The 13,861-nt window shown below is 35.6% G+C and overlaps 1 protein-coding gene across 5 annotated transcripts in view; it reads right to left on the reverse strand.

Annotated features, from left to right (window-relative positions):
• Positions 1 to 4,781: 4,781 nt before the first annotated feature.
• The window catches only part of PIP4P2 (phosphatidylinositol-4,5-bisphosphate 4-phosphatase 2), an 86,394-nt gene continuing 77,314 nt past the window's right edge, over positions 4,782 to 13,861 (reverse strand). For all 5 annotated transcript variants that reach the window (XM_058698519.1, XM_058698518.1, XM_058698517.1 and 2 more), the window contains 2 exons: positions 7,182 to 7,272; positions 4,782 to 6,354 (listed from right to left, as the gene is read on the reverse strand). In XM_058698519.1, coding sequence (XP_058554502.1) covers positions 6,211 to 6,354; positions 7,182 to 7,272 — 235 coding nt within the window. In that variant the 3' untranslated portion in view covers positions 4,782 to 6,210. The remainder of the gene's footprint in view (positions 6,355 to 7,181; positions 7,273 to 13,861) is intronic.

The following is a 13,861-nucleotide window of genomic DNA, read 5'->3' on the forward strand; positions in this document are numbered from 1 at the left end:
CTATAGGACTTTGAAGTTTGCAAATAGTATCTGTGGGAAATTTACACAGAGAGCCGGAGACAGGTACAGAAGGCTGAGGAGAAGCTGAAGGTGAAAACTAAAAATCTGTAGCGGTATTAATCTGTGTGGTTGTGGGATTCATTGGTAAATATAGACAAGACGATGGAGTGGAAGAATAATTAAGAAACTGGAAGTGTTGAAAGTGGTATTCATGAATAGTGGTACCAAGAGAGTGAGAAATTTATAAGAATAGAAGCGGTATATGTCCAGAGAGTGGACATCTGAGTGTAAGACTTTAGAGATGGAGTGGTTCTAAGTATGAGCACACTGTACAGCTAGAGGTGAATAGCAGAAGTGGAGCAGAGGTAAAGGTCATTAGACTCGAGGGAATCAGAACTGAGTCCAGACCAGAGCATTACCATTCACATTGACGCTTAAATCAAGGGCATAAGGTAAGAATGAAAACCAGGTACCGAAGTCTACATTGATTATGGGAGAGGGAAAGGAGATTTACAGATGGCAGATGGTAGGTAGAGAGGATCTTTTAAAGGAAGGAGTAAGGCAGGTGTTCAGGAAAAAGCCAGGAAAGAAGTAAAGCATTGTATGAGCTAAGGAATTCTCTACACGTATCCCAAGCTTACTCTTCCTAAAAGCTTAAAAACCAATAAAAATGTAACACATTTTTTCCACATTTAAATGTCCAATATCTTAAGCCGAAGGTATAGCTGATGTAGAAATGTCAGGCTCTGCATCACGGTTTTTCAGAAAAATTGATTTGAACATTGGGAACTTTCAGAAGCTCTGTAGCCAACCACTAGCACTGACACATATGCAGAAGCCACTCAGGGTAGGTATTTAAAAAATTTGTGGAGGGGCGCCTGGGTGGCTCAGTCGGTTAAGCGGCCGACTTCGGCTCAGGTCATGATCTCGCGGTCCGTGGGTTCGAGCCCTGCGACGGGCTCTGTGCTGACAGCTCAGAGCCTGGAGCCTGTTTTGGATTCTGTGTCTCCCTCTCTCTGACCCTCCCCCGTTCATGCTCTGTCTCTCTCTGTCTCAAAAATAAACGTTTAAAAAAAATTTTTTTTTAAATTTTTGGAGAGAAATGTGAGTGACCACTTCCCAGATTTAGCAAGTTACCTTAGATGAACTTAGTTACACAGTCAAAACTCAAAAGGCTACCTCTGTGGTAGATCAAAGATTCTCACCTGCAAATTACAAACCATACTCTCTTCTTAGACCTGTAGCTTTATCTGATACCTTAGTCTGTGGGCCAGTCCCAAAAGAATATAGGCTTCTTATTTTTCTGCTTTTCACATAGTATTCCACCTCAAGTCAAATATATGTGTATTTATCAAAATATAAAGAACCTTAGTATTTATTTATATTTGGAACAAAGCATGTAACATGGATTTTAAAAATTAAAAACCCTCTTGAAAAAAAAAATTAAAAACCCTCACAAATCCCTTTTTAGCATCTTGTGCTATTTAACAATCATTTTAATATTGCTATCAATATTAAAAGAAGTTACATTAAAATTGTCAATTTCCTCATAGTTAGTAGGTGATATTCCTAGCTAGTCTTATGATATTATAAAGAAAATAAATACATGTAATATTTTGTTACATAAAATGCTCTTAAATAAAGCTGGATATAATATCGAATTCATAAAAGTATTTTTTAAACAAAAGTATTCTATTCTTTGTGAAATACATACTGAGGGCAAACATTTTTCAGTTTTCTTTCCACAAATGAGTTACAGACAATGAACAGCAGGGGGCACAAAAGTCAAGTTACTCTCTACAGAGCAAAGCGCAGTAAAATCTGCTGTACTGGAAAGCAGATAAATTTTGGAGGCAGGCAGACTGTTTGATTCCAGCGGGCGCCATCACATATAAGCTGAATGACCTTTAATTATTTAGCCACTCTGAACTTCTTCAGTGGTCAAGTCATGATAACTATGACATAGAGATTTAGTATCAACATATATGTAAGGCAGATCAATAAACACTAGGGGTTTTTTCGTCAGTGCTTACATCATACGTAGATATAGATATATGTGTACATGTGTACCAAAACTACCAAATAAGTGCAAATTTATATTTTATAGCAATTTGTGAGACTATGCACATGGAAAAGGTTATGATTTCATAACATACAAGCACAGGTATAGCTAAATCAAAACCAAAAACAAAAGCTAAACAAAGGAAATGCTGTTCTCTACTCATATCCAACGAAAGCTTTTTCTATACAAGAAATGTGAATGCCCAAGAAGGCGGATGCGAACATGTGTGTGCATGGTATAGGGCAGTGTTTCAAGAGTAGGATCCGGGAAAACTACACCAAAACCATCCAGGAGTGCTTGTTTTGAATGCAGATGCCTGTCCTACTTAAAATGCTCATCTACGAGAGAGTGACGCTCAATTTCTTCTGGTGAAATGGGAACGGGAACATGTGCTTCCTAGGCTTCCCGTGGCTGTAAACGGCGTGTGCTGTGAGGCCAGCCCTGTACCTGACACACAGCATTATTAGGATCTTCTAAATGACATATGCACACTCACAAATGACTTACTCAAGAATAATTGATCGTGGTTCCATTGTTTCCCTCTTTTCGAAGAAGAACTAAGCCATCTTTTACTCCTTTGGACAGCAGGGGACAAAAAGAATCCTTTTCTGATTAGTGACTATGGTCTATTCTTGCAAAAAACATTTTCCCAGCCCTTTGTGTGTTTCGTATCTGTACCAGGCATTGGAAGAAATGCTCTACTTTGACTAAAACTGGGTACAAAGTCTCATTAATGTGATTTAATTCATTAAAAATTTATTTTAGTTCATAAAGGACTCAGCCTAAATATATAATTGGTTAACTTTAAAATTTAAGATTTTATCAATGAAATGTATTGGTTTGGATTTTAATAAATTTTAAAACTTCAAGAGGCTAAATGAAAATGGAACGTGATCATCACATTCTTATCTATTGATCAAGAGCAAAACTTAAACTTTCCAACTGTTAATCTGGCACAGAAACTTTGAAAAAGTTGGATTATCTTCCATCACCCAGGAATAAGCCCTGTTAATGTTTTAGTGTTAATTTTCCTTAGTTTTTTGAACACATACACCTAAAATCATTTTCTTCAAAAAGTGGATTATATTGTCCATATTGATTTGTAATCTGATTTAGTCACACAATATTTTATGAGCCATTGCCAATTCAATTAGATGAGAAATGTCATCATTTTGTTAATGACTACTTATTATTTCCTACTATGAGTGTACTATAACTTATTTCACCTATCCCTTATTCCTGAATTGAAGGACTTCTTGCTTTTAATCCCTAATATGAACACAAATGTGATAAACATCATTGTACAAATATATTTGTTCTTTTATCCAGGACACCTTTAGGATAAATTCCTAGAGACAGAATAACTACATCAAAGACTGTGTGGTGTGTGTGTGTGTGTGTGTGTGTGTGTGTGTGCTTCCTCATATCCTCAACATTACAGGGATTAATCACTCTTTGATTCTTTGTTAATATGCTAGGTAAAAAATAGTATTTCTGTTTTAACTCACTTTCTTTGATTATGTGTTATTACTTTTTGTATTTCTTCTTTCATGAATATATTTTTTTCATGCCTTTAGTCCCTTCCTATATTACAAAGATTAACTCTTCTTACTAATTCAGAAAGACAATTTATCTTTTGGCTTTCGTTATACTTTTTTTTTTCACACAGAAGTGTTTTGTGTTTTTGGTTTTGTTTTTTTTTAATCATACAATCTATCAATCCTTTTGTATGATTTCTGCTCTGGGGTTTTACTAAGAAAGTTTTTACTTAACAGAAGATTGTATGAATGTTCACCTATATATTCTGTAACAAAATATAAAGTCCAGACCCAAGGGATAAGAATTTAACACACTAATTTATTCAATGATTTATTCATCCATACAACAAATCTGTTGAACACAAATACACTAAACACTATTGTAAATGCTGGAGATAAGGCAGTGAACAAGATCACCAAGGTTCCTGCTATCGTGGAATTATATTCCAAAAGGAAAAAGATCATGCAGCATACAATTTAATGTGGGGTTTCAAATTAGTGGGAAAGGAATGCGTTGGTTATTCAATACACAATGCAGGTACAACTAACCATTAAGAAAAGAAATAAATTAGATTCTTATTTCATACCTTACACCAAGTGCATTATAAATAGATTTTAAATCTATACTTTTAAAAGGAAACCATGAAAATACTAGAAAAATATAAGTGAATATTAGATGAAGAAACATTATATAACGTTCTTCCTTTTTTTATTATTTTAGAGAGAGAGAGAGAGAGAGAGAGCACACAAGCAGGCGAGAGAGGCAGAGGAGGAAAGAGAGAGAATCGTAAGCAGGCTCCACACTCAATGTGGAGTCTGATGTGGGGCTCAATCCCATGACCCTGGGATCATGACCTGAACCGAAATCAAGAGTAGGTCACTCGACCTATTGAGCCAACCAAGCACCCCGACATTATATATGTTCTTAAACATGAAAACGCCTTTAGAGTAATAACTCAAATCTATTTTGGAAACACCATCTTATTTTTATTTTTTAAATTTTTTTTAATGTTTACTTACTTATTTTGAGAGAGAGAAAGAAAAAGAAAGTGTATGAGTGACTAGGGGAGGGGCAAAGAGAGAGGGGGAGAGAGAATCCCAAGCAAGCTTCATGCTGTCAGCACAGACAACTGACCCACCCAAGCACCCCACACCATTTTTTTTTAATGGAATATGAGGCAGTATTTGAACAATAATCTTTATTAGTGTATTTTCAAAGGTACATATAATCCTGAGCTACGGCATTTAGACATTTATCATTTACTCTTTTAAGTTTACATGTATTTTGCTCCAAATTCTCTGATGAGTACATTTTCATACTAGTCAGGAACATAAATACTTTAATTTATTATTCTTACCTCTTGAATAGCCAATTAATTTACTCCTATCATCTCATCATCTTAATTCTACTACATTAAAGGCTTTAGAACATTTCTTCTCAATTAAGCAATTTCTTTTTCAAAACTGCAAAGATAGGCAGTGCGAGAGCTGATTCCTTAAATCCTAGTGAATTCTTAGAAAACTATGTTGCTTTTTGTCTTTGATCTACTTTCTTGAATAAATTGGGTAACTATCTGACCAGCTATATTTGAAAAGAATGATAAGAGTAACTACCTCTAATCTTCACATTTTAGCTAGTGTAAAATGTCATAGGCTCTCTTCTCATATAAGTAGTCCATAATTAGCCCAAAGAGGAAAAATTTATTATGATCTAATGAAAAGGAGGGCAACCCAGTGTAAATATATCTTTGTTTAAATGGTTAGTTTTATAAAACATGTTATGTGAAATACTTCCTCCAACATCTATAAAGGAATACATACAGATGATTAACATTAAGTTTCATAAATCTAGACCAGAACTTTTATAATTAGTAAATAAAAAAGCAGACAAAAATGAAAGACAAAACTCCTGTGATCTTTGAGAAAAAACATTTATCCAACATTATCTCCAACTGTGGACAAATAAATATTTTCATTCTTGTATTTTAAGTTACTACCAAAATATTGTATCTTTCTACAAACAACAAAAAACAAGCATACAGTATCTAGAAATGGTTTTTATCTGACAAGAATGTCAAGTCTTTGAAGGTACACTCAATTGTTTTTCCTGAATAAGGTCACTATGATCTTAGGTTAAAGTTACAGTAAGCAGTTCAAGCAAAATGCATATTGCTTAGATTTTAAAGCAAGCAATTTTGACACTGTTTAATTAAAACGTGAGTATAAATGTGAAGCTATTGTAGAAACATTTATAAATACTCCTTGGGAATACTCACAGATCAGCAAGTAATGGAAGAACTGATTTAAAAATAACGAAAGGGTGATGTTATATGTAATGTTTGGTGACAAATCCAAAAATACCTTTAAGAGATGTAAAAGAACATGAAGACACAGTTTTATTATTCGGAGCTTGAAACCCTAGCAGCAAAACAAACTATTTGCATATAATGTAGTGCAATGAGCATTTGTTCATAAAATACTCGCAAAGTCTTGAAACTTTATACATAAACCAGAATGGGATCCATTAGGATACATGATTTAAAGATGTCCAGAGTAGCTTATCAAGAACTGCTAGATACTCTCACCTGCATCACTGAATCATAAGCGAGCTTACGCAAAACTATGTTCTGGATAACTCACTCTTATGGCTCCCCAGTAACAAGCTCGGATAAGACAGATCAAACCTAAGAGATAAGCAATTGCCCAAGAAACATAGGTTGCATGAAATCGCCTTGCAAAGTCTTGGGTGCCAACCTAAAATAAAAAGCAAATACAGTAATAAAAGATCAAAAACTTTAAGCAAATATTGCTTAGAGAACTTGTATAGGCTTACATGCGATTTTTATGAAATCTATCCCGGAGGCCATAAAATCCCTATGAACTATGAGTTGTCAAATTTGTTGACTATCACTGACACAGTAAATTTTAATAAGACAATACTGTTAGTTACATTAACTATAAATTTTATGAAATAAACAAAAAAGCCCACTTGATTATGTTATTCCTTTAAGTATTTAAATCTGTAATCTGAACTCCGTAGTGTTATACGACACAACAGGAGTGTTTAAATAATATGGGACGAGGGGACACAAAGGAGCATGGGAAGTAAATGGAGACAAAAAAGATCAGTAACTCCTCCTTCTCCTGGGACAGAATAATCCTCATGCCAACTATGTAGCTTCAGTCTCCTCTAAAAATAAGCCATCCCCAAAATGATAATAAATGTGTGCTTCATAGAAACAAAGAGAACGGTTTTTCAGAACTTCGTAGCTGATTGAGTATTGCCTTTGCTTTGGCCACGGCACTAAATAAAAACAGTGGCCTTCTGTTAAACGGGTGGTAAAGTCCCCAATGTCAACAACCTTTAGAGGAGCCCCAAAAGACTATTTCGCAGGATGGGCAAGCTCCATTAAAAACAGGCCCACGGAGTGGGCTTCAGATTGCCCACAGGCCTTCAGAAGCTTCCAGGCCTAATATGCTGGGGAGCTCTTTGGGGATCATTGAAGGTTCAGGCCTCATCAATTTGCTACTGATAAAGTTGAGAAGAAAGAATTCTAACAGTGAGGTAGAGTAGTACTCACAGTTAATCCAACTCCAATGAAAATACAGATCATTCCAATGGTAATATATGCACAGCAGCGTCTTCGTGGGAGCGCACTACCCACTGAAGAACTGAAAATTCACGACAGCAAAAGAGAGCATTATTCACACACAGATTCTCCATTTCATCTCTGTGAGTTTGCTTCTATGGCATTAGTGACATATCTGCTTCCATTTATTTCTTCCGTTTGAGACAAGAACATGCATAAAAATGTCATTTTTAATGAGTTAATAAAATCATAAATGGTAAATTATATTAATTATGTAATTTCTATTCTATCCTATTATATTGATTATATTTCATTATTGTGGCTTCAAACAAAGTTCAAGTCTTGGTTATTGACCGTATCCACAAAAGGACGACTATGGTCAGTAATGATCTTCCAAGATAAAAATAGATTTCAAAAAATGTATTCTAAGATGGAAAATACATGCTATCTTGCAAATTGCACTTGATTTTTTGCAGTTATAACAGTTACTATATTTACTTTAGAAAATTTGGAAAACAGAGTAAAGAATAAAAAAGATAAAGGCAATTACCTCTAATCCCATTACTTTAGTCACCTAGTATTTTGGCATATTTTCCTCCAGCCATTTTTTTATTTTTTATTTTTTATTATTTTTTTTTTGCAATTTACCAACCTAGCATAAGTATTTTTCTGTCATTAAGTATCCTCAAATTGGAATTCTGATGGATGAATATAACATAAGTTAACCAATTCTTTGCTACTGGATACTTAGGGTTTTCATTACTGTAAATAATGCCAGGTAAACATCATTTAAGAGCATTCTCCTTGGTATGCCTGGGTGGCTCAGTCAGTTAAGCATCCAACTTCGGCTCAGGTCATGATCTTGCAGTTTGTGAGTTCGAGCCCCACGTCGGGCTGTGCTGACAGCTCAGCCTGGAGCCTGCTTCGGATTCTGTGTCTCCCTCTCTCTCTGCCCCTACCCTGCTCATGCTTTGTCTCTGTCTCTCTCTCCAAAATAAATAAACGTTTAAAAAAAATTTTTTTAAGCATTCTCCTTAGTTTTCTTTGTTTTCTCAAGATAAATATTTAGAATTAGGATTACAAGATTAAAGAGATTTAAATTTTCAAATCTTTTTTTTTTTTCAACGTTTTTTTATTTATTTTTGGGACAGAGAGAGACAGAGCATGAATGGGGGAGGGTCAGAGAGAGAGGGAGACACAGAATCGGAAACAGGCTCCAGGCTCCGAGCCATCAGCCCAGAGCCTGACGCGGGGCTCGAACTCACGGACCGCGAGATCGTGACCTGGCTGAAGTCGGACGCTTAACCGACTGCGCCACCCAGGCGCCCCAAAATTTTCAAATCTTTTAATACATACTCCAAGAAGCCTATGGGAAATTCATAAAAGCATATACTATTATCATACTTCTCAACTGAAGTTTTAAATCCAAAAGTTTTTAGTTATTTATACTTCTGATTTTTGTAATGTTCAAAATGATACAAGCACAGCAGAGATCACACAGCCAAATTAGCACTTTCTATTTTTCCTAAGCATAAATATATTAACACATATATAAGTGCTCAAGGAATGTATGCTGAATAAACGAAATACAGAAATACATTACTTGCTAGGCACACTTTAGAAATTTGCTATTCCAAACAGGTTAACTTTGCAGAACAGAAAAATGGTTTCCTTTAAGTTCCAAATATTTTTTTAAAATGTTATGACTATCACTGCAAATATATATCATAAATATTCCTGAATTCTTGAACTGAAACATAAACGTCTGGATAACCTGAGGTCATCGTCAGCATACTATATGTTGCTATCTAGAGTTACCAGGGCATATGATTCATTGCCTTTATGTTATATTTAGCCTTAGACTACTTTTGGTTTTAATTCTTATGCAAGCGTTTGGTGGTTTGCCCTGCCTTTATACCTCACAGCTGGCTATCATTTCTCATTTACCTGTGTATCGGCCTCTTGCAGTGTAATCTGCCATGGATTACAAACCAACTCAGTTTATTAGAATTATATATTAAATAATTAAAAAATTCTGTATTAAATAAATCAAAAGGTTCTAAGTGAATATTGGAGCAGCTCTTCTGTGAGCTGTAGTACATTAATTTCAGTGCATGAATTCTCCTTTGAAAACCCATGCTCATTTTTCATCACCCAATTTACAGTCACTACCTCTGGGAAGTCTCCCCCAGAAAAAAAAATAACCTATTGCTACTCTACACCTCAAGTGCCATGTTATCGCCAGGATAGAGAAATGACCAACAAGCACCTATTGCATAGATTGAAAAAGCTCAAACACATTTATTATACAGGTGGAATCTGTATGCAATATGTATTGTTTTGCATGTTGTTAAAACTTTGTATGTGCACATGCTAAAGTACACGTTTGTGACTTGCCCTTTTTTGTTTGCTGAATACTCTACATGAGACTCTTCCATACTCATACGTGGATATGTAGAGATCTAGTTCATTACCACAGAAGTGCCAGTTTACTCATTCTCCCTATTGATGGAGAGTCAAGGGGTTTTTTTCCTTAACTTTTTGCTATTATAACAATGCTGCTTTGAACACTCCTTTATATTTCCTACATACATATGCAGGAATTTGTCAAACATATTCCTAGGAACAGAATTGCTGGGTTGTATTGTAGACATATCTTCAACTTGAATAAATGCTAAATTTATATCCCTACTCTCTTTATATGAGAGCTTCCAATGCTCCTCCCACATCAACGCTTCAACTTGGTATTGTTTCCATGCTTGACAATTTCATGGGTGTGAATGGTATTTTACTGCGGTTTTAACATATATATCCCTGATTTCTAGAAAGAGAGAACATCTTTTCAAACATTAGCTGACTACTGGTTTTCTTTTTCTATTAAGTGCTTGTTCATATTATCATCTCTTTGTTTTGGGCTGTCTTCAGCTTACTGATTCACAGATGATATTTACATAATCTGCATACTCTTCCAGGCAGCTATATACACTGTCTATATCTTCTTTTAGCCTATTTTTTTTTTAATCAGCAAGATTAACCTTTACTTAAAAAACAAACAAAACCCAGGGGGCCTGGGTGGCTCAGTCGGTTAAGCATCTGACTCATGACCTCAGCTCAGGTCATGACCTCACGGTTCATGGAATGGAGCCCGCATGCAGGGCTCTTCTCTGATGGCACGGAGACTGCTTGGGATTCTCTCTCCCCCCCCCCCTCTGTAACTCCCCTACTCACACTCTCTCGCTCTTTCTCTCTCAAAATAAATAAAAGTAAACTTAAAAAAATTATTAAACAAATAATTTAGAAATATTATGAAAACCCATGAAAAGAAGACTCACATGGGTTCTAAACCTGATTAAAACACACTTCAGAAAGATTATTAATGCTAAACTTCTGCCAAACGATGACCTTAAAGTGCCAAACACAAAAGAATCTGTTAGGACCGTTTCTCAAATAGGTAATCTGTCCCTGGCTTGGCCATCTCTCCTTTAACTATACACAAAGTTCTGCTAAAAGTACACATTTTAGTTGATTGTAGAATTACAACGTAAACTAAACAGGTTCTTGGTACTGACAGTATGTTACCAAGGTTTTTTTGTTTTGTTTTGTTTTGCTTTCATCTCCAAATCCAACAATTGGTCACAGAGGTCAAGTATCATCAAAGTTCCTTTGTGGGTTCTCGATCATGTCTGACTCATCCATCCTTCGGGTACAGGAGGGGCTCAACAGTTTTCAAGAGGCAGAAGCCTGAGGCCATTTAAGACTCAGATGTTACAGGACTGTGAGGTGAACCCATCTGAATAAGGACTTGATACAGCCACTGGAGGAGAGCATGCAAGTGGATCTCAGTCCAGCAGGGGGTGCTAGTCACACGCTGGTGCCAGTGTCCTGCTCCCGGATGCTTTACAAAGCTTATGCGCATACATACTTTAGTAACCTCATATACTGTCTCAAAGCCATGCTTCACAGACTGTGCCAATAACTGAGTGAAGTCTTGGCTATTAAAAATTTTTAAACTACATCCACCAGGGATCTTGCAAACAGCAATGAGGTGAAATCCGTGATAGCAGTGGCAGTTCCAACTTGGTACAGTTGGTGAGGATTCTGGCCTGTGGTTTCTAAAATTCATTTTTAATAACATCTTTGGATAATGAGTTTTTATTCATGAAATCAATGTAATGTAAGGTAATTCTTTTTTTTTAATTTTTTTAAATGTGTATTTATTTTTGAGAGACACACACACAGAGCGCAAGTTGGGGAGGGGCAGAGAGAGAGAGAGGGAGCCACAAAATCCGAAACAGGCTCCAGGCTCTGAGCTGTCAGCACACAGCCCGATGCGGGGCTCAAACTCACGAACTGTGAGATCATGACCTCAGTCGAAGTCCGACGCTTAACCAACTGAGCCATCACACGCCCCATAAAGTAATTCTAATATAGTAAAAATTATCAACATTTTCCTTTCAAGTTTGTGCTTTTTGTTGCCTTGTGTAGGATATTCTTTCCTACCTGTCATAAAAATATTTTTAAAGTCTTCTAAAAGTATTAGAGTTTACCTTTTCATATTTATGTCTACAGGAGTACAGCCCTTATAATTATCAATTTTTATTTTACTTATTTTGAAGTTATGTGGTGCATACAAATTCAAAATTTATGTTTTTGATGAAGTGACCATAATAATAATTCTTTTTACCCTAAAGCATATGAGATACTTAAGTACCTGCTAGAATCCTATCATAGAGACATCCAGAATACAGTAGCTTAAAAAAGTTTATTTCTCTTGCAGAAAAGAATTCAAAGGTAAATACAGCTTAGGGTTGGTAGACAGCATGGTTCCATGATTAACTGTCATTGCCAGACGCAACGGGTGACAAGGCTCCTGCTGTAGGTGACTTTTTCAGTCACATGGAAGAGTGGAGAGAAAATTAAGACAAATAGTTTTGCCTTTCAGGAGAGTATAAGGAAGCTGCACTCATCACTTGTGTCCGTATTCCATTGGCCTTAACTTAAATACATGGCTACAACCTTCTGCAAGAGAGGCTAGAAAATATGGTTAGCTGGGTGGTCAGTTCCTCTGATAAAAGGAAGAGAACAGCAGTCTGCTCTTTTAACTAATATTAATATTACTATTTTAATGTTGGTTAGTGTTTGCCTGGTATATCTTTCCTTTGCTGAGGGTTTCATGATTTGATCTTTTTCCCTCCTTTAACTTCCATCCTATGCTCCTGTATTTCGTGTATTTCTTTTTCAGATTGCACAGATGGGCTTCAGTCTAGTCTGATAATTTCTGGCAAGTCTTACTGATAAGTTTAGTCTAATTACACATATTCTGACAACTGATATATCTATCTATCTATCTATATAGATATCTATATAGATAGATAGATATAGATGATATATAGATATAGATATAGATATAGATATATATGGATTATTTCTGCTCTTCTGTTTTCTATGGTTTCTGTATTTTCTATGCTTTTCTACCCTCTTTTCTGGATTTCTTGTGGATTAACTTGGATTCTTTTAGTTTATTTTCCACCTACATTTAGAAAGGTTTAGGTTTACAATTTATTTCTACTAACTTAGTAGTTGCATATAAAATTTTAACATACCTAACATTTAAAAACTAAAATCATTTAGTAAATCTACCTTCCCAATAAATACAAGAATTTTAGGAAGTTTTAACTTCAAATATTTGCTCCCAGCTTACATGTTCTTGTTCTCCAATATTTCAGTTCTGTTATGGGGCACCTGGGTGGCTCAGTCAGTTAAGTGTCTGGCTTTGGCTCAGGTCACGATCTCAAGGTTCATGAGTTTGAGCCCTGCATCGGGCTCTGTGCTGACAGCTCAGAGCCTAGAGCCTGCTTTAGACTCTCTGTCTTCCTTTCTCTCTGCCCCTCCCCTGTTCACACCCTGTCTCTCAAAAAAGAATATTTTAGTTCTGTTATATTTTTATTTCTATAAATTAATCAGCATTAATATTACCATTACTGTTATTTTTGCTATTTTATTCAACATTCTTGATGGCTGTTTACAATGTCTCCGTTTACCTTTTCTTCTTGCCTTGTAGAACCATCTTCTGGGATATTTTTCCATTTTCCCTAAATTACTTTTTAGCTGTTTCTTTAGTGAGGATATCAAGATAGTAAACGTTCTGGATTTTTTGTTGTTGTTTGTTGGTTCATTGGTTCTGCACTTGAAAACACTTTTATTTTGCCTCCATTATTCTATTATGGTTTAGATAGTTCTATAATACCAGTTTGATAGTTAATTTCTCTTAATGAAGTATTTTTAAATTTATTTTTTGGCTTCCATTGTTGCTGTTGAGATATTTGTGGGCAAAACTGTCATCCTTTTTATAGTAAAAATCTGTCTTGGGCAACTGGCTCAGCTTGTGGAGCATGAGACTTTCGATCTTAGGTGTGTGAGTTCAAGCCCCACATTGGGTGTGAAGATTACTTAAAAAAAATAAAATCTCAAAAAAAAAATCTCTCTTTTCTTTCTTTGATTTTAATATTTTCTATGTATCATAGATTTTCTGCAATTTCACTATAATGCATTTGCTCCTTTTGCATGGATTTCATTGTTCTCTTCAAATCCAAGGGCTTGTACCTTTCATAGATCTGAAAATCTTCAGGGATTCGCTCTTCAAAATGCCCCACCCATCTCATTCTCTGTTT

This window comes from Neofelis nebulosa, chromosome 14 (assembly GCF_028018385.1).
Source record: "Neofelis nebulosa isolate mNeoNeb1 chromosome 14, mNeoNeb1.pri, whole genome shotgun sequence".
Taxonomy (NCBI): domain Eukaryota; kingdom Metazoa; phylum Chordata; class Mammalia; order Carnivora; family Felidae; genus Neofelis; species Neofelis nebulosa.